Below are 26,112 nucleotides of genomic sequence, written 5' to 3'. Positions count from 1 at the left end.
CACTAAGTCACAGGAGCACAATCCACACGAGCCCAGAGCAGAAGAGCACAGCTTGGCTCACACTCATCCTTCAGCACTGATTATCAACAGACAGAACCTGAAATCACCCGGAAAGCCAACTTCTGAGCATGGCCGTGAGGAAGTTTCTAGGTTGGACTGGCTGAAGTAGAAAGATGCACGCCCTAAATATGTGTGCCACCATCCCACAGCTGAGCCCTGGACTGCATAAAGAGCAAGGGAGTTGAACTCCAGCACCCCATCTCTCCTCTCAACTTCAGACGCAATGTGGCCGGCCTGCTGCCTCATGGTCCTGCCTCGCTTTTCCCCACGACGATGGGCAGGCAGTACACTCAGACTGCAAACCAAAATCAACCTTTCCTTGCTGAAACTGCTTTTTGCCGGGTGTTTGACACCAGGAACAAAAAAAGGCCACTAATATAGGACCTACTTGCTATGTGACCACCTATCTTCATGGAAACCTTGCTGACCTCAGATTTGGTGTACAAAACAGAGAAAAATTGCGCCTTCCCAGCTCGAGCTGGGTCTTGAGGCCTGGTGGGCAGCAGATGAGCAGTGAAAGGTGCAGGCCTCCCTGCTAAGAAAAGGTTGTGAACTCGCAGGGCAGCCCAGCCTAGGCAAGTTCCCTCTCACTTACTTCAGCCTTCCAATTGGAGGCCCCACCTACAGAGCTCAGACATAACCTATGAAGATGGTTGCTGGACATGTGCTTACTAAGATGATGAGGTCAGACTGGAGTAGAGTAGCACCTGACCCCAGTGTCCTTAGAAAAAGGGGATATTTGGCCTAACCTTCAGGGGATGCTAATGTAAAGAGGCACAATGGGGCCACTCAGCTAGCAGAGTGTTTGTTTAGCATGCGCAAAATCCTAGGACTGATCCCAGCAAAGAATAAGCCAGCCACGTAAAGCACACCTGTAATCCCAGTGCTCAGAAGGCAGAAGGATCAGAGATGCTCAAAATCATTCTCAGCTATAGAAAGTTGAGGCCAGCTGGGGCCACACAGAGACACAAGAAGAAAATGGTCACCTATAAGCCAAGGGCAGATGTGTTCCTAGTACCTTCAGAAGTAGTGTGGCCATCATAGCATCTTGATTTCACCAAACTTTTGTTATTACTGTAATAAGACAATAAATTCCTACCTGGCTCATGGTAATTTGTTGATTCTTTGCCCAAGGAAACTACAAACCAAGGACCCTATAGAAAAAACTCTATGCTGAGGTAGCTTTTAGAAGTTCCCAGTCTCCTTCAGCCTGCCAGGATTCCAGGGAAGAAGCCACAGCTTAGTTTACTGGAGGTGATCACTGTGGTGCTCAAAGAAGGAAAGTGCACTGCCCAAGGTTGCACAGCCTGTGGGTGGTAGAGCCAGATCAAGCCCAGGACTCCGATGCCATGGTCAAGCTGCAGGCTTCCGAGTCTTCAATATCTATATCCCAGCGCTGTTAACTGAGATTTCATGATTTCTTGGAGGCAGCTGTAGCGGTTCCAGCTTGGGAGAGCAGTGATTTCTGCTTACACTTTTAAGGGCTTGGGAGTGCTCCTAACATTGGCCCCTGCTTGGGTTTGCCCCAGCAGCTCTACACCTGGCTCATAACTCCCGCATAATGTTACAAAACGCTGTTACTTCCTCCTCTAGGGCAGTGGACTGGTGTGCGCGCACGTGTGTGTGTGTGTGTGTGTGTGTGTGTGTGTGTACTTGATTGGTTCCTCTTTATCCCAATTTAGACCCTTCTAGGTCAGGCTCACTCTAATAGCCTGGCTTTAAAATCACGGCAATCCTGCCTTACCTAGCATCCTCAGTGCTAGAATTACAAGCATGAGCCCCACATCTGGCTCTAGTGTGTTCAGTTTTGAAGGAAGAGACCATTTTATAAAAAAACACATGAAAGGCCGGGCGGTGGTGGCACCATGCCTTTAGTCCCAGCATTCAGGAGACAGAAGCAGGCAGATCTGTGAGTTTGAGGCCAACAGCCTGGTCTAAGTGAGTTCCAGGACAGCAGAGCTACAGAGAGAAATCCTGTCTCAAAAAAAAAAAAAAAAAATTATATGAAAGAAGGAAATAGGTCAGAGGTGCTGCTGCAAAACCACTGCTTTCTGGCCCATAAGGGTCTGAATTAGGATAAAGTGGAACCAGTGAGTGTACATACATACAGACACATGAGAGAGAGAGAGAGAGAGAGAGAGAGAGAGAGAGAGAAAGAGAGAGAGAGAGAGAGAGAGAGAGATGCACATATACCAGCATAACTTTCAGGCTCTGCTCTGTGTTCAAGGCATGCAGTGCCTCCTGGCTGCATGTTTCTCTGCATGCTAGGAGAGCATCTTTTCATGGTGACTGACCACATGAGTCTCTTTATCTCATCTCTCTCGTCCTGCTTTTCTCTTGGGTTTTTCAAACCTATTTCTTAACAACTTGCAGGTGCTCTGTGCAAAAGGGATCATGTTAGTTGCTTATCCAGCGCACGCACTCTGTGTGAGGAGAGATGTAATTCTACTGGTAGGCTTGTAATGCATTAGAGATGCGAACACTATCAGCAGCCATCCGCCAGATAAGAGTGATATTCGTCAGGGGAAGGGGAGGCAGTCTCTCCACTACCACCCAGCACAACCACAGACACAGGCAAGGACCATCAAGGTACACTAAAGCCATGGGGAAGGGCTGTGTACAGCTTGTTCCCAGGATGTGGAAGTATCCCCCTACAACCTAGCTTACTAACATAGGGCAGGAGAAGAGTTCTTGGCATAGAAACCTGGTTGCTACTACCCTACTGCCTCAAATGTTCTGCCATGATGATCAAATAGCGTAGGGCATTTTCTCCATACCTCAACTTTTCCCACCTGAAAAATGGAATCAATACCTTGTAAGGATGGTCCAAAACTTACACTGTTAGGAGAATAACGGGTGTGTGGGGCAGTATCTGGGCCACCAAAGTACCAGACCAAGTCCCTCTCTCATTGCTTTTCTACCTGAGATGACAGAGCTGGTCCTGCACCCCCCAGCTCAGACTCCTGCAGTTCCTCATCACCCACAGCAAGAGCTGTCAATCTTGTGACATTTGCAGCACAAACACAAAACGTGATGGAATGAGGGGCGGCACGTTTGCGTGGTTTGAAAACACACCACGGCAGCAATTTTCATACTAAAATCACTACTCCAGTAAAACTGTGTCTGGCCGTGCTCGTAGGCTAGTGCTGCACCCACCAGCATTTGCTCAGCCACTCTTGCTCCACAGCCACTAGGCAGCACCCATTTCCAGCCACAATCTGTGCACTCGGGATTCTGCTAAAACAAGAGACTTTGCTTTCTGGGTTTTTTTTTTTTTTTTTTGGTTTTTCGAGACAGGGTTTCTCTGTGGTTTTGGAGCCTGTCCTGGAACTAGCTCTTGTAGACCAGGCTGGTCTCGAACTCACAGAGATCCTCCTGCCTCTGCCTCCCGAGTGCTGGGATTAAAGGCGTGCGCCACCACCGCCCGGCTGAGACTTTGCTTTCTGAAAGCACAAGTTTTCTTTGACGCTAACTTACCGACACACACACACACCCTAACCCTACTTCCAATCTGGGTGCCTGGCCCAGCGGACTGTATTGTTGATCAAGAAATGGCTGTGGGCTGGAGAGATGGCTCAGAGGTTAAGAGCACTGATTGCTCTTCCAGAGGTCCTGAGTTCAATTCCCAGCAACCACATTCTGGCTCACAGCCACCTGTAATGAGATCTGGTGCCCTCTTCTGGCCAGCAAGCATACAGATAGACACAACACTGTATACATAATAAGTAAATAAATAAATCTTTAAGAAATGGCTGTGATACTGTTATCCCCATGTTTAGATCACACCTCTGCCAGCCCTCAGTTTCCCCCCATGGTATCCTCCTCCTGGGTATACCAGTCCACCCTGGCTTCCAGGCAGAAAGGGATAGGGTAGTCAGAGTATCCAGAAAGTGATCATCTGCCAAGCTCCCTAAGATGGTGTCCCCATACTCCTGAATTTGGCCTATTCTAGGCCCTCCTCTGAGGAAGAGTCCAGTTGTTCTCCTTACCCTACCCAAGTATCATCAATGTCTAGTGCTCAACAAAGTCCATGGAATGTATCCCTGTCACCAGGTCTAAGACACTGGGAAGGAGGTCTCATAGCTCAGAAAAAGGAAGATGCCAATGTTCATATTTGAAATGGTCCCATGCTGTCCTCAGAGTCATCTGGTCCTGCCTAAGATGGACCACAACTTCTGGACTCGTTAAAAAAAAAAATATGGACAGGCATAGTGGTGTACACCTTTAATCCCAGCACTTGGGAGGCAGAAGCAGGTGAATCTCCTGAGTTCAAAGCCAGCCTGGTCTACAGAGTGAGTTCCAGGACAGCGTGACAGGCAGGGCAGGCAGCACCCGGCTAGAGACAGAGTTGAGGGGCTGGATGTGTAGACTGATGGTGGTTTGGGGGGGTAGGACACTAATTTGGGACAGAGACAGGTTCAGTCTAACCCAGTGTACACGGATAAAATTGTGGCCGCTAGGAGAGAGTGTTTCCCACACATAAAAGGGCAGTGACCTGTCTGTCCCTGACAGGTCAAGGGTTCAAGTCCTACACAAAGAAGTGTACACGCTAAGAATCTTCTGGGCGCTAGGTCGGCAAGGAAGCTCTCTAGAATTTGAACCAGCTATGTTGAGGGTCCAAATATGTTTAAGAGGCTTAAGCAGGTTTAGGACAGCATCGCCCCCTAACAGTGACAAAGATGAAGAAACTGATTCTTTCTGTTGTTGTTCGCTTGATTTTTTTTAAAAAATATGTATTTATTTATTTATTATGTATACAATATTCTGTGTGTATTCCTGAAGGCCAGAAGAGGGCGCCAGACCTCCCCACAGATGGTTGTGAGCCACCATGTGGTTGCTGGGAATCGAACTCAGGACCTCTGGAAGAGCAGGCAATGCTCCTAACCACTGAGCCATCTCTCCAGCCCATCGCTTGATTTTTTTGAAGACAGAGTTTCTCTGTGTAGCCCTGGCTGTCCTGCAGATCAGGCTGGCCTCAAATTCACAGAGACCCTCCTGCCTCTGCTCTCAAGTGCTGGGACTAAAGGTGTGGGCCAAGACTGCCCTGAGAATTAACTCTTAACACGAATATCACTTCAGGCCTCTCCAAACTGGACTTGTGGAGGCTTGGAGTGTCCCATCTGAGCAGCACACAAGGCAGAGGACAACAGGGTCTGACTGCTGGGTTCAGATATGGGAATAAGGAGTCAGCTATGACACGCAGTTACTGCCGCAGCACTCCGGGACACTCCCAGCTCAATACTCTCTACTTTTTCACTGAAGCTGGGGATGGGTGGAAGGGGGAACGGATGAGACAAAACAAGGAACAAACCTTAGAGGGAGGGGTTGGAGGGGCTCCTTAGTGCCTCCCATTTCCAAAAGAAGAATGTGTGCACAAGCTTGTTGTGAGAGTCATGATACCTCTTACCATAAAGTCAGGACAAACCACAAACATCTTATTGTGAGAGTCATGATACCTCTTACCATAAAGTCAGGACAAACCACAAACATCTTACAAGAGTCCTTGCCTAAACTGCTGGAATGGGGTGAGGCCTTTAGTTCATTCACCCTCTCTCAGGAAAATCTTAACACGTGACCAGGATGCTGCCGGATGCAAAGCTCACATGGCCTTCCAGACTGCCCTAGGAGCAGGGAAGAGTCGCCATACTTCCCTCCCTCCCTCCCTCCTCCCACTCCCTCGACAGAACTTTATGAAGCATGAACAAGAACCACTAAACACAAAAGTCATACTTCTAGGTTTTCAGAAAATATTCAGGACTAAACACTGCAGAGGGGGTAGGAGAACTGGCAAGATGGCTCAGCCAAGGTAAAGTGTTTGCAACTAAGCAGGATGGCCTGAATTCTATCCGCAGGATCCATGTGATAGAAAGAATTCCCTAGTTGCTACTTATTTCTGCATGTGTGCACACACAAATAAATAAATGCAAAATAAACCCTTCTGGGTACATTGTAATGCTTTCAAGTGGATATATTTGCCATCAATCACCTTGGTGGGTGCTCAATAAATATTAACTGGGGAATGGTAGCACCTGCTTGTAATCCCAAGCCTTTGCAAAGTTGAGACAGGGAGGCTGTGTGGGCTATGTGTTTGAGGCCAACTAGGGTTAGATAGGGAGACCCTGTGCTGTCCTACCAACAAAAAGTAAATAAGTAAAAATATTTGTTAGGAGCTAGAGAGACAGCTTAGTAATTACAAGAGCACTTGCTGCTCTTGCAGAAGTCCTTAGTTCCAGATATTCACATGGGGCAGCTCAGAACTATCTGTAATTTCAGGGACTTCAATGGCCTCTTCTGGCCTCCATGAACACTGGCACACTGACACTGATGCACACCATTTATATATATTTAGGCCTACACAACACACACAGAGTAAAGATAAATCTGCAAAACTGAAAAAGAAATTAAATGACTGCATAAAAAGGGGTATTTATAGAAAAGGCAAAAGGACAGAGACTTGAAGGAATCATCCAGAATGCAGTTTTATTTGTTTGTTCATTATTTTACATGCACTTATTTATTTACTTATTTTGTGTACATGAATGCACATGTGCACAAGCAGGTCACAGCACACATATGGAGGCCAGAGGACAATTCCCAAAAGTTGGTTCTACTATGTGGATACCAGGGATTAAACCTGAGTTGTCAAACTTGGTTGAGCCATCATACTGACGGTCATTTTTATTTGTTTAATTGTGTTTGTGCATGTGTACGCATGTGTGTGTAGGTGTATGCTCCAGGGCGGGGAATCAGTGGGGAATCATGTGTGTGTGGGTGTATGCTCCAGGGTGGGGAATCAGTGGGGAATCATGTGTGTGTAGGTGTATGCTCCAGGGTGGGGAATCGGTGGGCAACTTTAAGAAGTTGGCTTCCAGAAGGGCGGTGGTGGCACACACCTTTAATCCCAGCATTCAGGAGGCAGAGGCAGGTGGATCTTTGTGAGTTGGAGACCAGCCTGGTCTACAAGAGCTAGTTCCGGGACAAGCTCCAAAGCTACAGAGAAACCCTGTCTCGAAACCCCCACCCCCCAAAAAAAGAAGTTGGCTTCCACTGTGGTTCTGAGGAGCAAACTCAGGTCCTTCAGACTTGTGCAACAGTGCTTTTATTCACTGAGCCATCTCTCCAGCCCTAGAACCTGTCTCTTAACTCGGTTCCTTACACTTAGACAACTTCTTCCAATGTAGAAGGCTAAGAAGAAACTTGAGCCAAGAGTCAAGCAAGCAGGGCTTTGAATCATGGAAAGCAGACAAATCTCCACAAGTTTCCTCAGAATAAAATAGTTAGGGTGTCTTAACAGAAAACAGTCTCTAAGGGTTCAGAAGTTAAGAGCACTGAGAGCACCAGCTGCTCTTTCAGAGGTCCTGAGTTCAATTCCCAGCAACCATCTATAATGCGATCTGGTGCCCTCTTCTGGCATGCTGGCAGAACACTGTATACATAATAAATAAATAAAACTTAAAAGAAAATAATATACTCCAAACAAGAGTGATACTCACTGTCCCACAAATGCTACGAATCGGAGGCCCTGCCTGTCAGGAGCACCTGAAGGGCCTACATTGCCCTCACCCTTCATCTTGACTCCTAGTCTCAGGACTGGCTTTGATCCACTCTAAGCTAGGTTTGGGTGCATATGCTAGGGCGGTAGGTGGTACCCAAGGAGGGGAGCTGAGGCAAAGAAAAGGTAGCACTGTCCAACAGCTACCACCATGCAGCAGGTACCACGACGGTCAAGGACAGGGTCCCCATCAGGGACCAGCTCTGTCAGTCCTGCTTAGAGCACAGTGGGCCAAAGTGCGGACAAGAAAACTCGGTATGGGGTAGAAGGGCTGACCCCGAAAAGAGAAACAATTCAATAGTAAGCCTGAACAGATGCAGGAATAACACTAAAGGAGCCTGCACAAAGGAGCAGAATTAAATCAAATGAGAAGGAATGGTGTGTGTGTGTGTGTGTGTGTGTGTGTGTGTATGTTGCCAGGAATGGATGCCAGGACTCTGTTTGATAAGCAAGTATTCCACCCCTAGTCCAACAAACCTTTAATGATTCTCCCTAATAAAAACAATCAAATAGCAAAACAAATAAGCTTATAATCAAAGAAATATAGGTAGAAACAGGGAAAGCCATTTCAACTTTTCCTTTTTGATTTTTTTCTCTTCTGTCAGGGAAGTAGGCAGGGAAAAGGCTATCTCCACCCCTGGGAGTCAGAACAGTGGCAGAAGTCCTAAAAATGTGCGAACTCTGTATCTTACCATCTTCATCTGGGAAACGATCCAAAGGAAACTATCACAAATGTACAACTAGGTAATAAACAGTGTGCACTTACCATATATAGGATTCTGCACAGCCTTCTGAAATAATGACTGCCATCATCATGGGCTGGCTTTGTACCAGGCACTAGCCTAGCTCATGTATGATCCTGTTGTTCTAAGCTCACCAAGATTAAGACATGTCAAATGTGTAGACTCTCCTTCCACCCACAGACTCGATTCCCTTGATGAGCCCCTGTAGGCTTTAAGGTGAGACATCACAGAAGCCTCAAAAGAGAGGGCTCTGTACTGAGCTTGTAGTCCTCCTCAGTCCCCTGGTTGGCAGCTAGGACCCCTGACCCAAAAACAAGCATGAGATGGTTCTAAATACTGTAACCGCACAGTTCTTAGGTAGACATAATTGAGATATGACTCTGGAAAGATAGGCACGGAGCCATGAAGTAAACTGCCTTCACTGTCCTAGTCAGGCAGACGCAGAGCAGGAACAAGGACCTAGCATCCTCACTCCCTACACAGGGGACTGCCAATCAACAAATGATTCTTACTATGAGAAGCCAAACCTCTGGCTCCTCTTCTCCCACTGCAGCATCTGCCACAAAACAAAAGCCAAGTACGGGTGTGTGTGTGTGTGTGTGTGTGTGTGTGTGTGTGTGTTTGAGAGAGAGGGGGGGGAGGGGCTGGAGAGGTGGCTCAGTGGTTAAGCACTTGTAACTCTTGCAGAGTACTGGGGTTCAGGTCCCAGAACCCACATGACAACTCATAATTATCCATAACTCCAATTCCACTGGTACCAGGCATGCACACGTTGTGCATATTCATACTAGCAGGCAAAACACTCATGCATATAAAATAAATCTTTTTTCTTTCTGGTTTTTCAAGACAGAGTTTCTCTGTGTAGTTCTGGCTGTCCTAAAACTCACTTTGTAGATCAGGCTGTCCTCGAACCCACAGAGCTCCATCTGTTTCTGTCTCCCAAGTGCTGGGATTAAAGGCGTGCAACACCACTGCCTGGCTAATAAATCTTTCTTGAAAAGTGTAAAGCCAACATGATGTTGCCTGCCTGTAACCCCAACATTTGGAAAGGAAAAAGCAGCGAAGCATCAGCAGTTCAAGGTCATTCTCAATTGCGTAGCAAGTTCCAGGCCAGTTAGGACCACACTGAGTCTCAATCAAAGAAACAAAGTAGCCTGGCGGTGGTGGCACACGCCTTTAATCCCAGCACTTGGGAGGCAGAGGCAGGCGGATCTCTGTGAGTTCGAGACCAGCCTGGTCTACAAGAGCTAGTTCCAGGACAGGCTCCAAAACCACAGAGAAACCTGTCTCGAAAAACCAAAAAAAAAAAAGAAACAAAGTATAAGGACCTGAATTCAGTTCCAACCACCCACACAGAAAAGCTGGGTATGGTGGCATGTGCCGGTCATCACAGCAGTGGGGAAAGTGGCACAGACAGGAGATTCCCTGGGACTTCCCAGTCAGCCAGTTTAGCTGAATCGTCGAGGCCAGGTTCAATGAGAAACCTTGTCTGGAAAGGAGTCTAAGGAAGCAGGGCAGGTGCTCCTGACAGAATGTCTAGGTAGGAAGGCAGGACAGTCATAGTTAAAACTTCCTGTGCTGTATCAGTTGGGTATAATAAACACATACTTTTTTTTTAAGCACATAAGCATGTATTTTTTTTAAGCATGTATTAACTAAGATTTTTTTTTAGTGCTGGGCGTGGTGGTGCACACCTTTAATCCCAGCACTTGGGAGGCAGAGGCAGGCAGATCTTCAGGTTTGAGGCCAGCTTGGTCTACATAGTGAGTTCCTGAACAGCCAGGGTGACATAGAGAAATCCTGTCTCAAAAACACCAAAAGTAGAGAGAGACTTTTGTGTATGTGAGTATTTTAGTTGTGCTGGATAGTTTTTCTGTGAACAACCTAAAGTCATCTGAGGATCAGGAACCTCAATTGACAAAATGCCCCATCAGATTGGTCTGGGACAAGCATGTGGAACATTTTCTTGGTTCACCAATCAGTTGACAGCCTACTGCTGCCAAGCTCAGGCAGATGGTCCTGGGAGATTTAAGAAATATAGCTGAGGGGCTGGAGAGATGGCTCAGAGGTTAAGAGCATTGCCTGCTCTTCCAAAGGTCCTGAGTTCAATTCCCAGCAACCACATGGTGGCTCACAACCATCTGTAATGGGGTCTGGTGCCCTCTCCTGGCCTGTAGACATACACACAGAAATAATATTGTATACATAATAAATAAATATTTAAAAAAAAAGAAATATAGCTGAAACCTGTGGGGTAGTGTATCCCTTTAAATCCCAGCACTAAGGAGGCAGAGGCAGGCAAATCTCTGAGTTCAAGGCCAGCCTGGTCTACAGAGTGAGTTCCAGGGCAGCCAGGGCTACAGAGAAACCCTGTCTCAAAAGTAAAAACAACAACAAAGAAAGAAGAAAAAAAGGAAAGGTAGCTGAATGGAAGCCTGGAGAACAAGCCAGTAAACAGCATTCCTCTCTCCAGATGCTTGCCTTGAGTAACTGCTTACTTCCCTTCCAGATGGGATATAAGCTGTAAGGTGAAATAAACCCTTTCCTCGCCAAGTTGCTTTTGGTTTTGGAATTATCACAGAAACCGAAACACAACTAAAGCTGCGTGCATGTACACATTGTACCACATATGTGCTTGAGGCCTATGAGGGTATCAAATCCCTTAGAACTGTAGTTACAGAAGGTTATGTATTGTGATGCACATGTTGGGAACTTAACTCAGCATCTAAAAGAGCACTAAGGGACCTTAACCACAGAGCCATTTCTTCAGTCCTTCAAACGAGGCTGGTACTGTTTATTTACTTGGAGATAAGGTCTCACTGTAAAGCTTTGGCTGGCTGGAACTTCCAACATAGACCAGACTGGCCTCAAAGTCATATGGATTCAACTGCCTCTGCCTCCCAAGTGTTGGAATCAAAGGTATACACAACTATGATGGCACAAATGAGGCTTTGGGTTGTTGTTATTCTTTTTCAAGACAGGATTTTTCTGTGTAGCCCTGAGTGTCCTGGAACTTGCTCTGTAGATCAGGCTGGCCTCGAACTCACAGAGATCTGCCTGTCTCTGCCTCCCCAGTGCTAGGATTAAAGGTCTGCACTACTACTACTTAGCTGAGGTGTTTTTTCATTTTTATTTTATGTGCATTGGTGTTTTGCCATAGGTGTTGGGTCCCCTGCAACTGGAGTTGTGAGCTGCCATGTGGGTGCTGGAAATTGACCCTGGGTCCTCTGGAAGAACAGTCAGTGCTCTTAATGGCTGAGCCATCTCTCTAGCCCACACTGAGATTTTAAATAAAAAAAAATTATATATAATATATATATATATATATATATACTGTAATGTCTCTAGGGTAAGCATCTCTTCATTTATGCTATCTCCATGCATTCAGCTGACTGGAAGTGAAAACATCAAGTGTCATGCTTCAGCTGGAGAGTCTAGAAATTGAAAAAAAAAATTACACCAGGAGGGTTTGAGAGATGATTCAGCGGTTAAGAACACTGACCCCTCTTCCAGGAGTCAGGTTCAATTCCCAGCACCGAATGGCAGCTCACAACTGTGGGTAACTCAGTTCCAGGGGATCTGGCACCCTTGTACAGACATACATGCAGGCAGAACACCAATGCACATTAAAATAAATAAATCTTGAGAGAGAGAGGGAGGAGGGAAGGGGGAAGAAAGTTACAGCAGGGATAAAGAGGTCTGAGTCATGGCAAACTAGACCCCACAAGTTTCTAATAGCTAAACTCCAGGGCTGTTTGAATCTCAAACACTTCCCTTAGAGCCATTTATGTGGGTCAACCATATGCCACCATGTGCCCATCTGACCAAGCCTTCTTAGTCCTCCCAAGTGAGGAGCAGGAACAGCAGGCCAAGGCCCTGGCCCTGTAGCTCATTTGGGGGCCTCTGGGAGGCTAAGTCCCAGGCCATTTCATGTGCAAAATGGAAAGGACGTTTTGGGAAAACGAGGGGCAACTGCAATACCGAGGAAGTTTGTCTTGCTTTCAGGACATAGTTTAAGACCAAGGAGCATAGAGAGCTAGCAGGCAACACCCCTGCCCCATCTGCCCGCTCATCTTCCTGTCCCACCTCCACTCCAGAGCTGAATCCACTGGACAAGCGAGCAGCTCCTTGTCCTGGGCACACACTGTGAGATGGAGGGCAGCAGTGGGGCACATCACCAGATGGAACTAAATCCAGCTCCCCTGACAGAGGATGTGGCATTACAGGCTGATGTTCAGGCAATGAACAGGCAGGCATGTGTTTCCCCAAGTCCCCATGGGCCCTTGTAATGCCTGCCTGACGAGGCCAGAGCTCCCCTACACCCGGGCCAACATGACACATGTTAACAGCCGGCCAAGGACTCACAGGCAAATGCACACGTGGCGAGGGGCCTACCCTCACGCAAGCCACTCCACACTCCTGACTGAACCCTCCCAGGCCACCTTATGTCACATAGAAGGAAGCACCAACTCCCGTGGTTTCCCGCAATCTTGGAAGATGGATAGAAATAAAAATTCCTTTACCAACCACAACTGGACAAGGTGCAGAAAGAGAGACTTTAGGTCACTCAGCTCTAAATGGGACGTTTATCAGCCCTTTCTCCAAACCTCAGGGAGCTATGCACAAGTAGCGACAGGAAGCCGGTTCGAGCCAGAGGCCAGAGATGACGCCAAGGAAACTGACACACATGTGAACGCACAGAGGCTGTGAGTGTCCACGTGACCTTCATAGGTTCAAGGAGTACTGGGCCCCAGTACTGAGGGGAGGAAGTGGACACAGGCTCCCACACCTAACCAAGAATCTATCTGCATTCATATTCCCTGGAAAAGGAAAAATTAGTTTTTTCCAATGAAGTATATTAGCCACACTTCAAGGCAGGCCCCATGTCCAGGAATAACTGGCCAACACCAAACAAACTCAATGGTATTTTTGTAGACTTTTTTTCACCTCATGCTGTTTTGTTTGAGAATTTTATTTTGTCTTATTGATCTTTTTCTTGTATATTTTAGTTTGTTTTTGTAGGGTTGTGTGTGGTGTGTTTCTTTTTAAAGAGGAGTGGAAAGGAACATAAAGTTGAGTGGGTTGAGAGGTAGAGAGGACCTGGGAGGAAGAAGGGGTAAACCACGATCAAAATGTATTATATGAAAAAAGATTTTTTTCAATTAAAAAAAAAAATCCTTCTCCAGGGTCCTGCCCACTTCACCCATCTGTTCCCTATGGACACAGAGACCAACTTGCTATACACCCTGAATCCTACCACATACATGTTGTTTTCACACCACCCCAACATAATCCTGTCCCCTCTGGTGGGAAAGCCTCCCACCCACCACACCCAGCTCACACCTGAGGAGAGAAGGAAAAGAAGACAGCAGGCAGTACTTAGGGGCGAAGACTGCCCATGAGGGAGGAATAGCAGACACTGACCCTTGAGCCAATGGAATGAAGGGGGTTTTTCTGAGGTCATGGACTCTGGGAGCAGAGCCTCCACTTGTCCCTTCTAGCTCTGAAGCAGGTCTCCCAGCTTTACCCTAGTTTAAAAAACAAAAAAAAAAAAAAAAAAACAGCTTCAGAGCTACACCATGCCGGTGCCCTCGGATACCTCCTGCCTGCTGAGCCATCCCAGGGCAGCTGTTACCATGTCTCCTCTCCTTTCTTGCCTTTGTTCTCCAGTATTTTGAGGTCCCAGATGCAACTGGGCCACCCAGTAGGAGTTAAAAAGATGGACTGGGAACAAATACGCTTTTTGCTGCCTACCAGCACCCCACAGGGGTATCCTCCTCTTTTTCAGAATTCCTAGAACCCTTGTGTGCAAAGTTCTACATAAGCAGCCATGCCCCCAATAGGCCTTCCCCACTAAAATAGCTAACTGTAGGAATTACAGAGTGACAGATGTAGGTTCCAGCCCATTCCTGACCTGCATTTGGGGCCGCTGGGGAAAGCCTAGTTTGGGCATTGCACAAGACAGCAGATCCTGCGGTGAGAATCCTGGCCAGGTGGAGACTACCCAGAATAATCAGTAAAGTTAGGAGCTCAGGAGCTTCTTGTCTCTAAATGGAACTAGCTTCCATGTCCTTTCCTTATGGCAGGGATATGGTAAGAGAAATCACAGGACAATGGGAATATGCAGTCATAACACCCAAGGAGAGTCATGCGGGGACTATGGCTGGAACCCTCTTCCTGCTTCCTCTGGGCTTTCCCAATATACCTGGCCCCTTCTCTGTCTAGCAGAGGCTTGATGCAAACAGGAAGAAGCCCATTATCTCTTCCTCCCAGTTCCTTTGGTATATCTTTTTATTGTTTGTTTGTTTGTTTTTGTTTTTCAAGACAAGGTTTCTCTGTGGCTTTGAAGCCTGTCCTGGAACTAGCTCTTGTAAACCAGTCTGGCCTCGAACTCACAGAGATCAGCCCTTTGGGATATCATTTAAGACACAGTCTGGGTAGGAAGGCAGGCAGAATGGGAACTGCACAAATGAGGCTGAGAACAATCCAAGGAGATGGACAGGAATGCTCAAAGGAACTTCTCCCAGTGGAAAACAAAGGGGTTCCATGCAAACACAACAGTGGCCATATGGCATGCACACCTAGGTACTGTCCACTTCCAGGCCCCACTGACCCATACCCCACAGGCACACACCTGCCCAAGGCTGTCTTCCTAAAGCACTGGAGTAGCATCTCTGGGCTCCTGGATGGCGAGGTCTAGTGTCTCCCTGGCCCCCACTCACTGCCATCAACTGAAGCCCCGCTGTCCCTGCATTCTTCCTTCTACAGCCAGGAGACTCCTGTAAGTTGGGGGAACTCTTCTTTGGGAGAGTGTGCTGATCACAAGCCACTTGCCTGGCTGGGTTAGCATTAGTCCCTCCCTTCTCTGAGCCTCAGTTTCTCACTGGCAAGGCTGAGTGGGTCAGAGGTCCTGCATGCAGTACGTCTTCCAGGCCCCAAAGCTGGCTCCTGGTAGGTGCTTCTTTCATTCCCTGGGGCCTAGTGATGGGCAGGTGTTCTCTCTTGACTAGGAAAGGAATTTTAATGTTTTAAATAGTTTTGGCTGTCACCCTCTGATAAGACAAATAAGCCCTTCACCAAAGATAAGTGAAGCCAGGTGAAAGACAGCCCTTTGCACAAGGAAACAGAGGCTCCGGGCAACTCTGTGTTTATGTAATAGTCTAGGTTTGCTGGGCTTAGGGGGCTCAGCCTAAACAGAAAGAACAAGGGCAAACCTAAGATGCTACTATCTTCCTACTCTGGGCAAGGTGGGAACACTGCCTTATAGGACAGATCAATATGGTTAGGCAGATGGAGAACTCTACCGCAGGAAGCGTTACAGGGCTGAACAGTGGAGGAGTCTGGTTGGTTGGGTTTGGGCCTTTTTTTTTTTTTTTGGTAGCCTGCCTACAGTGGAAAAGCTGGGGCGATAGAAGTGTGAAAGCCAGCAGGGTGGGGGTAAAAAAAAAAAAGGCTCCAGGAGAGGCCCAGAAGGGGAAGGTGGAAGAAGGTGCTAGGACTCTTCTCCAGAGAGCAGGGTGGCAGGGACAGGGAGGAGACAACAGAGCTGAGGCTTGGCGTTTGGGAAGCAGCTGGGTCAGTCTGGTGACAGTGATCATCAGGTCCCAGGATTTCATGATGGTGACATAAAGCTTCCAGGCAAAGCAGATGGAATGGTAGGGTACTTCCAAACCACAATGGGGAAGTTAGTCTGGGGGAGGGCTCTAGGAGTGGAAATGTTGCCTATCATGCTGAACTCAAGACAGAGCTAAAAACCAAACCAAGTACTTCCCAGGACCATGACTTGCACAGAACATGACCACTCTGATGTGAGGAAGAGTGACTTAGGTCACTAATAATACTAATAAACAGAAATTAGATGTGGAGCCCACTCAGCCTGTCTTCTCCCTGCTCTGGAAAGTCTCTGGGACAGCTGGGACAGCTAATACACAGACACACACACACACACACACACACACACACACACTGGTGGCTATCCAGTAAGTTGCTTCATCCTCCCAAAAAGGCAAGGGAAATCATCTTGGGAGTTCGTACTTCCTCCAGAAGAGAGAACTGCTTCTTCTGGCCTCACCCTCTCTGAATCTCTTCTGAAGACCCTGGGCACACACAAATGTCATTTCCCAGTCTCCAACCACAGCAGTGAATCAGGCCATTTACTCAAATCCATCTTAATGAGTTTTTTCTGTCACCTAATTAGTTCACAGTGAGCTCTGCCTTGAGAGAGAAGAAGCAGGCTGGGAAAAGATCAAAAGGAAGTCAGAAGGGGATGTTACAACAAAAGGGGCCCAGATCTAAGGAGGGGGGGGGTGTCTACTCACGTAAGTAAGATTCAAGACTCATCAGCGATGGATACAATAGAAAAGCAAAACAGGGATGTTCAAGTACAGAGGGCTCCAAAGTCTCACACAAGATGAAGCTGGGAACAGGATCTGAACTATAGGGCCCAAAGAGTGGGCATACCCTTCTCAACCCCATGTCAGCAGCAACTGGCCTTGGCTCTCCCTGCATTGCCACTAAGGCAGAAACCACCTCCTGCTGGTGGGCGTCCCCCTTCAAGCAGAGTTGGAAAAGGAAGCAGATGGACCAGGGCGAGGCCCATCTGTCCAAGTTGGCTAGAAGGTCAACACTGCCACTGGGGTGCCTGTTGCTACTGCCAGCCGGCCTCCACCGCACCAGAGGTAGTGGGGCTCCATGCCAGCAGTGTGTCCCCAATTAATGTGCCCTTCTGCGGCCCCAGTTCATGACCCAAGTGCCCACAGGAAGGACCATTGTTTGAAGCAGCGAATGGTCTGGAGTTTATAGTCCCTATATCCAGGTCCGACCTCCCTGGAGGTCAGTCAGCATCCGGTAGCCCCATGTATATACCTCCACCGAAGCAGGCATGAATGTCCTGGGGGTTAGAGGACACTGACAGCGCCCAGAGGGACCATCCAGCGCCTCCCACGCGGCCACAGCTCCCCAGCCCTGCGCCAGGCCAGGCCCGCGCTCGCCGGGCCGCAGAAGAGTGGGGGTGGGTGTGCGTCGGGAGAGGGCGCCGCGGGGTGCGCCACCCTCCGAAGCCTGCGGGAGCGGCCCCGGAAGGCTGCCATCCACTAACCCGAGGTTCTGATCCTCTACCCCTACTGCCGGCCAGAGCCAGGGCATCAGCTAAGATTATTCCCGAGCATCGGCCCCACCTTCACAACCCACCAAGGTCTTCCGTCGCGCCCACCCGGCCCGATGATGCCTGGCCAGATGTGGCCCCAAGGCCCTTGGCGACTCAGAGTGCATCAGTCCTTGGAGCGACACCACCTTCACCTCCTGGGTCACGAAGAGCAAAAAGCGTGTCCACTAGCTCAAGACGGACCCCCCCCCCCCCCAAAAAAAAGTGTTCCTGGCTAAGACATGGAAAAACCTGGACCAGCTGGGGCTCTGCAGCGCCAATTAGCAAACCGCGAACCTCAGCTCCACAAGACCCCTGAGCGCCAGAGAGGGGCCGGGCCCGAATATGGGCCCGGGCCGTGGAGTGCCCCCGCCAGCGCTGCAAAGGCCACCGCGCCCCAGCTCCCGCAGCCCCCCGGCTCCGCTCACCCTCGATGGAGATGACGTGCTCTCGAATCTGGTTCTGCAGCGCCAAATCCTCGATGCGCTCGATCAGATCGTAGATGGCGTAGATGTTGGGGTGTACCGACTCGAAGCGCTGGATCTCCGCCCGGATAGCGGCCGAGTTAGAGAGCGCGAACTGTTGGGGGGGCCCGCCGGCCAGCTGCTGTGAGGGGCCGCCACCTCCGGCTCCTGGCCCCGCGCCGCCGAACTGCCCGCCGCCCCCCGCTCCGCCGCCACCGCCGCCGCCGCCCCCCGGCGCTGCCAGGCTCTGCTGCTGTTGAGGACTCTGGCCCCCGCCCGCCTGGAAGTTCATGGCTCCGGAGCCGCGGGGCCCGAAACGGGCCCAGCCAGGGCCCGGGGCGGCGCGGTGGCGGCGGCGGCGGCGAGCGGGCGCGCGGGCACGCGGCGCTGGAGGGACCCGAACTGTGAAGCGCGCGGCGCCGGGCTAGCGCATGAGGCCCGGAGCCGAGGCCAGAAGGCGCGGCCGCGCACGCTGGGGCCGCCGCCCGGCGTTTACCGGTGCTGAGATCCCGCCGCCTCGGAGCTGCCTCCAGCGGCAACAACAACGGGACCGGGAGCGCGCGGCCCGGGCCCTCCCCCCCGCGTCATGCGCACGCACCGCCGCCCCCGCCGGCTCCGGCACACGCAGCCGAGCCCCCCTCCCAACCGCCCCCGCCCCCCAGCGCGTCGCCCTGCGCCCCCGCCCCTCTCTCGCTCAGGCTCAGCAGCCTCCACCCCCAAGAGCCGCGCGTTGGCCGCGACGCGCGGCCCCACCCACCCGCCTAGGCCCTTCCGCACGCTCGCCCGTCCGCCCCCCTATCCCTCGGCGCCTCGAGGCCACCCGCCCGGGGACACGACCGCGCTGTCCCCACGACCGGCCAGCTGCCTTTTCACCTCTGCGCTGCTCTAGACCGGTGTGGAATCCCTGGCCCACTCCGAACAGTTCCCTGCGCCCGAGGGTACTGATAAATGGGGCTGATTGGCCGAGAAGCTCGCACAGGCCCAACGGCGCCACCCTCTTTTGGTGCAGCACCGGCACCTCTGTCCCCAGGCCTCGAGGTCAGCCCTAAGGATCATGCCTTGGTTCTCTTCCCTGGCTCTCTGCCCGGGTCTCCACTGCTGGCTGTGGCTGGGAGACGGGGACGAGTTCCCTCGCTCCTATTTCCTGTTCTCCCTGAGTTTCATCAAAGGGCCCTGCAAATGACGCTTAGAAACAATAGTGTCCCAATTCTTATCTCCCAGTGATAGCCCTCTCCCAAAATACCTTCCCCTGCCAAACTGAGGAGAGTTCATTGGTTCATTACCGAAATTCACCAGAATCCACATGGGGTTCATAATTTTTCTTGTCCTACCCCCTTGTCTATCTTGTCCCCTACGAGGGCTAGAGAGCTTCCTTCAAGGTTCCAGTGCTAATTAATCCACATCCCTAAGGCAGATTCCCCAAACCGCCAAGAGGTGACCTGTGCAAGTGCAAGGGAGTGACCCTGTGGAATAATTTGCTAGAGTATGACAGGTATCATGATGTACACCTGTTATCCTAGCACAGGGGAGGTGGAGTAGGAAGATCAGGTGTTCAAGGACAGTTTTTGAGACTGTCTCAAAAACCAAATCAGCTGAATATGAGTACGTGCCTGTAATCCTGGTACTAGGAAGGTAGAGCCTAGAAAATCACCAAACCTGTCTGAAAGAGAAAAGCAACGCCAGGCAGTGATGGTCCACATCTTTAATCCTAGCTGGGGATGGAAGGGGGTGACAGGCAGATCTCTGAGTTCATAGCCAGCCTGGTCTACATATCGAGTTCAGGACAGTCAAAGCTACACAGAAAAACCTGTCTTAAAAAAAAGAAGGAAAAGAAAATCCAAACTTCAGGGCTGGAGAGATGGCTCAGAGGTTAAGAGCACTGACTGCTCTTCCAGAGGTCCTGAGTTCAATTCCCAGCAACCACATGCTCACAGCCATCTATATAATGAGATCTAGTGCCCTCTTCTGGCATGCAGACATACATGGAAGAAATGTTGTATACATAATAAATAAATCTTTAAAAAAAGAAAAGAAAAAAAAAAGAAAATCAATGGGGCTGGAGAGATGGTTCAGTGGTTAAGAGCACTGACTGCTCTTCCAGAGGACCTGAGTTCAATTCACTGCACCCACATGGTGGCTCATAACCATCTGTAACTCTAGTTTCAGGGAATTAAACACCTTCTGCAGGTACCAGGTACTCATGTGTATGCACATGCTGCATAGACACAGAAGAGTTGTCCTTAAAGAAAAACAACTCTGGGCAGTGGTGTGCTCGCCTTTAATCCCAGCACTTGGGAGGCAGAGGCAGGTGGATCTCTGTGACTTCAGGCCAGCTTGGTCTACAGAGCGAGTTCCAGGACAGCTAGGACTGTTAACCCTATCTCAAAAAAAAATTAAAAAAAAATAAAGAACAACAACAAAACAAAGCACAACAAAGAACAGTGGTTCACCCAGGTATCTTCTGAATACTATTGAAATGAGTGAGGTAACGCCAGTCTGTCTCTACTTTATTTAGCTTGTGTTTGTCTATTTCTCAGTCCTCTATCCCCAACAACCATGTCTGCCTTGGCAACACATTTGAGATTTCCATGGCCTCAACCATGGTCCAGTTATATTAGCCAAAATGATTAAAGTAAACTAAAATAACTAAAGGCAATATAAATAGAAATTGTGAGCCTGGCATAGTGGTGCATGCTTTTAGTCCCAACACTAGGGAGAAGCAGGGGAATCTAAATGAGTTTGAGGCCAGTTCAATCTACAAAGCAAGTTCCAGGGCAGCCAGGGCTACACAGAGAAACTGTCTCCAAAACAAAACAAAAAATTAATTGTCATGTTATGTTTGAAATAATTACCATGCTTTGCCAGAAATAAACGTTTCAAGGTTACGATGACCCTCATCTAATTTTGATGTAAATTGTAGTCTTTGTGGGTTTTGCCCTTTAAAACTTTGCAGACCTGGGCTTGGACACCAAGAGGTTTCAGAGACACATGCCAGCTCTTGGTCTAACATCAATAAAACAAAAACTTTTCTTTTTCAAGACAGGGTTTCTCTGTGTATCCTTGGCTATCCTAGAACTCACTATGTAGACCAGACTGTCATCGAACTCACTGAGATCCTTCTGCCTCTGACTCCCGAGTGCTGGAATTAAAGACATTCATTACCTCCACCCAGTCCAAAAACTTAAAACTTTTAATATCTTAATATGTTTGTTGGCTGGATGGTGGTGGCACACGTCTTTAATTCCAGCACTTGGAAGGCAGGGGCAGGCAGATCTCTGTGAGTTCGAGGCCAGCCTGGTCTACAGAGCAAGTGCCAGGACAGGCTCCAAAGCTACAAAGAAACCCTGTCTCGAAAAAGAAAATGGTTGTCAAGGTTGTCAATAACTATTTCAAGTGGGTCATTTCACCATTGATACATGCCCCGGGTTGGACTACAGGACCTTATTAAGCATGCTAGGCAAATGCTCTAGCACTGAATGCCACATGCACACGCTACACACATTGTCTTTCAGAATGTTATTTTTCTTACGTGTATGGACGTGCATTACGTGCAGGCAAGTACCTGATGCCTGTGGAGATCTGCTTCCTCTAAAACTAAAATTACAGGTAGTTTTGAGTTGCCATCTGGGCACTGAGAAATGAGCCTAGGTCCTTTGAAAGAGCAGACATGCCACTGCGCTTAACTGCTAAGCATATTTCCTGCCCACATATTGTTTTTTGTTTATTTTTTTTTACATTCTTTCCCACTTCTCAGACCAACCTGGACTTTTTCTCAAAATAAAACTGCCTATCTTTGACTTTCTACACATCTCTGCTCCTTCCTACATGTCTCTTACTTTCCAAAGGATCAAGTGCAAACTAAGGAAAACTTGGACCTCTCAAACTACAGAATGGTGGGTGTTTCTGTTTGTATGGCTTTAGCAATGTCTTGTCAATTTTATGGTCTTACTCTGAAAAAATAAAGTGATTAAACAGAAAATATAGCTTTTCTCACAAAAACATATAGTTCTTATGTTTTATAATTCTAAGTAATGCTAGTGTCTCTGGCCAGGTGGTGGTGGTGCACACCTTTAATCCCAAGCACTCATGAGGCAGAGGCAGGTGATCTCTCTGAGTTTGAGGCCAGCCTGGTCTACAAAGTGAGTTCTTGGACAGACCAGCAGACCAGGCTACACAAAGAAACACTGTTTCAATAAACCAAAAAAGAAAGAAAGAAAGAAAGAAAGAAAGAAAGAAAGACTGGCCTGTATGGGTTGGAGAGATGACTCAGAAGTTAAGAGTAGCACTTGCTGTGCTTGTTGAGCTTGCTACTCTTGCAACGCTAGCAGAGGACCTGGTTGGGTTCCCAGCACTCACATGGCCCCTAGAAACTGTCTGTAACTCCAGTACTAGGTGATCTAATGTCCTCTTCTGACTTACAGAGGCACCAGTAAGGCACATAGTGAATATATATATTCATTCAGGTAAACATACATACAAATATAATACATAAATCTATTTTCAATAATTAGAACTTTGCAAACATGAGGACCTCAATTTGAGGGCACAGCATTCATGTCAAAAGCCTGGCATGGCTGCCAGTGCTTGTAACCCTAGCATAGGGGAGCAGAGACAAATAAATCCTGTATGTGTGTACATTCACATGTGTGCATCAGACACATATACACACATGCATTTTCAAACTCCCAAGCAAAAACTGCTCTATAAAATTCACAATTCAAGATGTCTGTGGCTATTTGGGGTCAGAGGAGTAAGGAAGAATCTGCAGAGATTAGCTGTCACAGGTCTACCTTGACATCCTCTGTGCTGAAACATTTTTTTTTTCTTAGATGTTGGGGAATGAGACAGAGTGTTGGTGGGTGGTCAAAGGCGGTTTCAAATCTTCCTACCTCAAACTCTTAGTGCTGGGTTTACAGGGATATGCCACCATACTTAGCTAGTTTCTCAGTTTAGGTTTTAGTGAAGCAAATGCACTAATACTAGACGTTTGAAATACAGTGACATATATTTTACATAGCTGAAATACTTATTTAATAAAATATCAAATTTCTTCCTTACAACTGACTTAAAAGAATTATGCTTGTTCAGAGATTTAATAACCCACCAGAGATTATGTAGCTGATGAGCCTACGAGAGGCCTTAGGATGTGTGCTCTGTTCCAAAGTCTATGCCAATTTTACAATCCAGTAGGAGCAAAGGAGGAGAGGCCTGGAAAGGGAACAGCTGGGGTTAGGCACTCTCCCTAGCGAATGAGGCAGGCAACCCACGCCTTCTCGGATACGGAGTCACAGAGTCAATTTAGAAAACCAAGATGCTTTCTGACATCCACTGTGACAGTAGGCGAGGTCCGGGTAGTGGCCACCTGAGTTCTCTAGAGTCTTCATCTCTGCATCACCAACACGGGTGCTCTGACGTGCTGAAGGCTGACGTTGGTGTCGGGAGTGACAGATGCCCCAGCAGCTAGAGGCGGAGCGGGAGGTTCTCGTTGCTGACCAATTCTCTGTGAACAAGCACAACCCCTAGGGTCGTCCCCGCGGCCATCGACGATCTGCGGGTACCGGGAACAGCTGGTCCAGCCGGGACGTGGGTCCCTAGGGCGGAGGGCGGGAACTAATCAGGGCGGACTACAATTCCCACAATGCTCCCGGGTCGCAGCCGCGGGGAAGGAGAGGGACCTCAGGTGTCTGCGACCTCGGTGCCTCCGGCCCGGAAGTGCCCGAGGGGCCGAGATGGAGCTGGTGGAGTTGGGCGGTGAGTCGCTGCGTGTGACCGCGCCCACCCTGTCGCCCCAGGCCACAGCTGGGCTTTGCACGCCCCGCCCCGAGATCTCTGGTGCCCTCCTGCTCCTGGGGGAGGGGGAGGGAGGCGGGCTGATGGAAGGAGTGATGGAGCAGTGGGGGTGGGGAGAGCTAAGTCTAGGTTCTCCGGAAGGATCAAGGGTCTGGAGATCTCTGGGTTTGGCAAGGTTGCCCCCACAGGCGCTGAGTAGTGCTACTGTGGGGTGGGGTTTGGGTGGACCCAAGAAGGGGCCGAGCTGGATAGGCAACCAGATTGGCCAAGGGCGGAGTTTGACGTTTAGCGTTGTCTGGGAAGCTTTGGGAAGCTCTGTGTGTTGTGGGTGGGGTTTGGGTAGATGGTAAAGGGGAGTGTTAGGGGCTATAGGAGACCCTTATGTCGAGAAGAGAAACTTAAAGGACAGGGCATCAGATGAGCTTTGTTGGGAATAGGTGAAGGAGTGAATTTTGGGATGAAGTGGACAAAAGTATAGGTAAGCTTTTGGGTAAAGTTTGATGGAGGCTAAATTTAGGAAGGATCGCTTAGAAGAGCAAGGCCCTTACTTGGATATAGGGTTTGGGTGAATTGGGGAGCTGAATGAAGACCTAGAACTCAGACAGCAAAGTTAAGACTTGGACTCTGGTGATGGAAAGGGACAAAACAAGAAAGCAAATTTGGGACTACAGGATGCTGGACCGGTCTGTATCCTGGGGTAGGTAAGAAGACAGAATAACTGGAACGGTGGGAGGGTTGTAGCACAGTGGATTCAAGGGCTTGTTGAAGTCGGGTCGACTCCTGGTCAGAAAGCAGCCTTTCATCAATCCTTGTGCTTCTTTAGCTCGGTAGCACCTCTGGCAACTCAGGTGCCATGGCCTTGATTGAAGGAGTAGGCGATGAGGTGACTGTCCTTTTTTCGGTGCTTGCGTGCCTTCTGGTGCTGGCCCTTGCCTGGGTCTCAACACATACCACTGAGAATACAGATCCCCTGCCACAGCCGTCAGGGACCGCAACCCCAGCACAGCCCAGCGAAGCCATGGCAGCCACAGACAGCATCAGAGAGGAGGCCCCAGGGGCTGAGAGCCCCAGCCTGAGACACAGAGGTCCATCAACACATCCAGAACCTGACACTGAGGTCACAGCAACAGCACCACCTCCTGACTCCCTGCAGGAACCCCTAGTGCTACGGTTGAAATTTCTCAATGACTCTGAGCAGGTTGCCAGGGCCTGGCCTCAGGACACCATAGGCTCCTTGAAAAGGTAAGCTGGGAAGAGGGTAAGAACAGAATCCTAAAAATGGGGTGGGTGATTATAGAAGGGCCACTAGAGAAAATTGAAACTCACCCTTATTTTCTGTTTGAGAAAACTGTCTCCTTTGGACACTTACACCCTATAGCTGTTAACCTGTTCAAACCTGCCCCCCAGAGGCCAGGATCTGGGTGCTTTATAGAGTGCAGGGGTGAAGGTTGGGATCGGTCCTCTGAGCAAAGGACCAGGACTTCCTGAGGCCTGCTCTCTTACCCAGGTCCCTCTCTCCTCAGGACCCAGTTTCCGGGCCGGGAACAGCAGGTTCGACTCATCTACCAAGGCCAACTGCTAGGAGACGACACCCAGACACTGGGCAGCCTCCACCTCCCCCCCAACTGCGTTCTCCACTGCCACGTGTCCACGAGAGTCGGTCCCCCACATCCCCCTTGCCCACCAGGGTCAGAGCCCGGCCCCTCCGGGCTGGAAATCGGCAGTATTCTGTTGCCCCTGCTGCTTCTGCTGCTGCTCCTGCTTTGGTACTGCCAGATCCAGTACCGGCCCTTCTTTCCCCTGACAGCCACCCTGGGCCTGGCCGGCTTCACCCTGCTCCTCAGTCTCCTGGCCTTTGCCATGTATCGCCCGTAGTGCCTCCACGGGCTTTTGGCAGTGTAGCCAGCCCCTCTGGACCTCAGTCCCCAAGGCGCAAAGGGAGCTGCTGTCTGCCCAGGCCCACCTCACCCGCTGCCTGCCTTTTCCCACTCCCCTGGAGCCCAGCCTTGCGCCGCAGAGGACTCCAGGGCTTAGCGGAGGCTTCTCCCTGTGATCTTCATATCTCGGGGCCATGTTCTGGGGCTGCTGGCCCTCAGCCTTCGCAGACAGTGGGTTCTTCTGGATCAGGCACTTGCTGTCGCTGCCTTGGCCCGGCACAAAGCCGGGCCACCCCACTGGGCCCATCTTAGTGTGCTGCCAGAGGACCTAAGTACGTCTAGTTCCAAAGAGCTGCCGTGGCTGAGTTGGGGACCGGTGGACTGGGAGACTGGTGAAGGGGAGTTGAGAGAAGCGGAGCTGTTTTCTGGAATTTTGTGAATATTAAAGAAACTGTGACGTTTTCATCCCCAGTGTGTCTGTGCG

At 49.5% G+C, this 26,112-nt stretch overlaps 2 protein-coding genes across 7 annotated transcripts in view; one reads left to right on the top strand and one right to left on the bottom strand.

The window, feature by feature from the left end:
* The window catches only part of Agap3 (ArfGAP with GTPase domain, ankyrin repeat and PH domain 3), a 51,252-nt gene extending 32,667 nt beyond the window's left edge, over positions 1-18,585 (bottom strand). Inside the window, exon 1 of one of the 4 annotated variants that reach the window (XM_041640600.1) lies at positions 17,926-18,585. In XM_041640600.1, the coding sequence (XP_041496534.1) occupies positions 17,926-18,253 (328 nt within the window). In that variant the 5' untranslated portion in view covers positions 18,254-18,585. The remainder of the gene's footprint in view (positions 1-17,925) is intronic. The other 3 variants (XM_041640596.1, XM_041640599.1, XM_041640598.1) reach the window with 3 other exon arrangements.
* A 4,974-nt stretch (positions 18,586-23,559) lies between these two features.
* Positions 23,560-26,093, top strand: Tmub1 (transmembrane and ubiquitin like domain containing 1). 3 transcript variants are annotated; one of them, XM_041640642.1, is made up of 3 exons: positions 23,560-23,712; positions 24,575-24,993; positions 25,275-26,093. In XM_041640642.1, the coding sequence occupies exons 2-3, from the start codon at positions 24,605-24,607 to the stop codon at positions 25,624-25,626; spliced, it is 741 nt and encodes a 246-aa protein (XP_041496576.1). In that variant the 5' UTR covers positions 23,560-23,712; positions 24,575-24,604; the 3' UTR covers positions 25,627-26,093. The 3 variants fall into 3 exon arrangements, with proteins under 3 accessions (XP_041496576.1, XP_041496577.1, XP_041496578.1); XM_041640643.1 differs by lacking the exon at positions 23,560-23,712 and adding an exon at positions 23,915-24,448; XM_041640644.1 differs by lacking the exon at positions 23,560-23,712 and adding an exon at positions 23,915-24,452.
* The last annotated feature ends 19 nt before the right edge of the window (positions 26,094-26,112 follow it).

This window comes from Microtus oregoni, unplaced genomic scaffold (assembly GCF_018167655.1).
Source record: "Microtus oregoni isolate MIOR12 unplaced genomic scaffold, Mior012 000064F_ref0000363, whole genome shotgun sequence".
Lineage (NCBI taxonomy): Eukaryota > Metazoa > Chordata > Mammalia > Rodentia > Cricetidae > Microtus > Microtus oregoni.
Note: the sequence above shows the minus strand (reverse complement) of the source record. Positions and strands in the feature narration are given on the sequence as shown.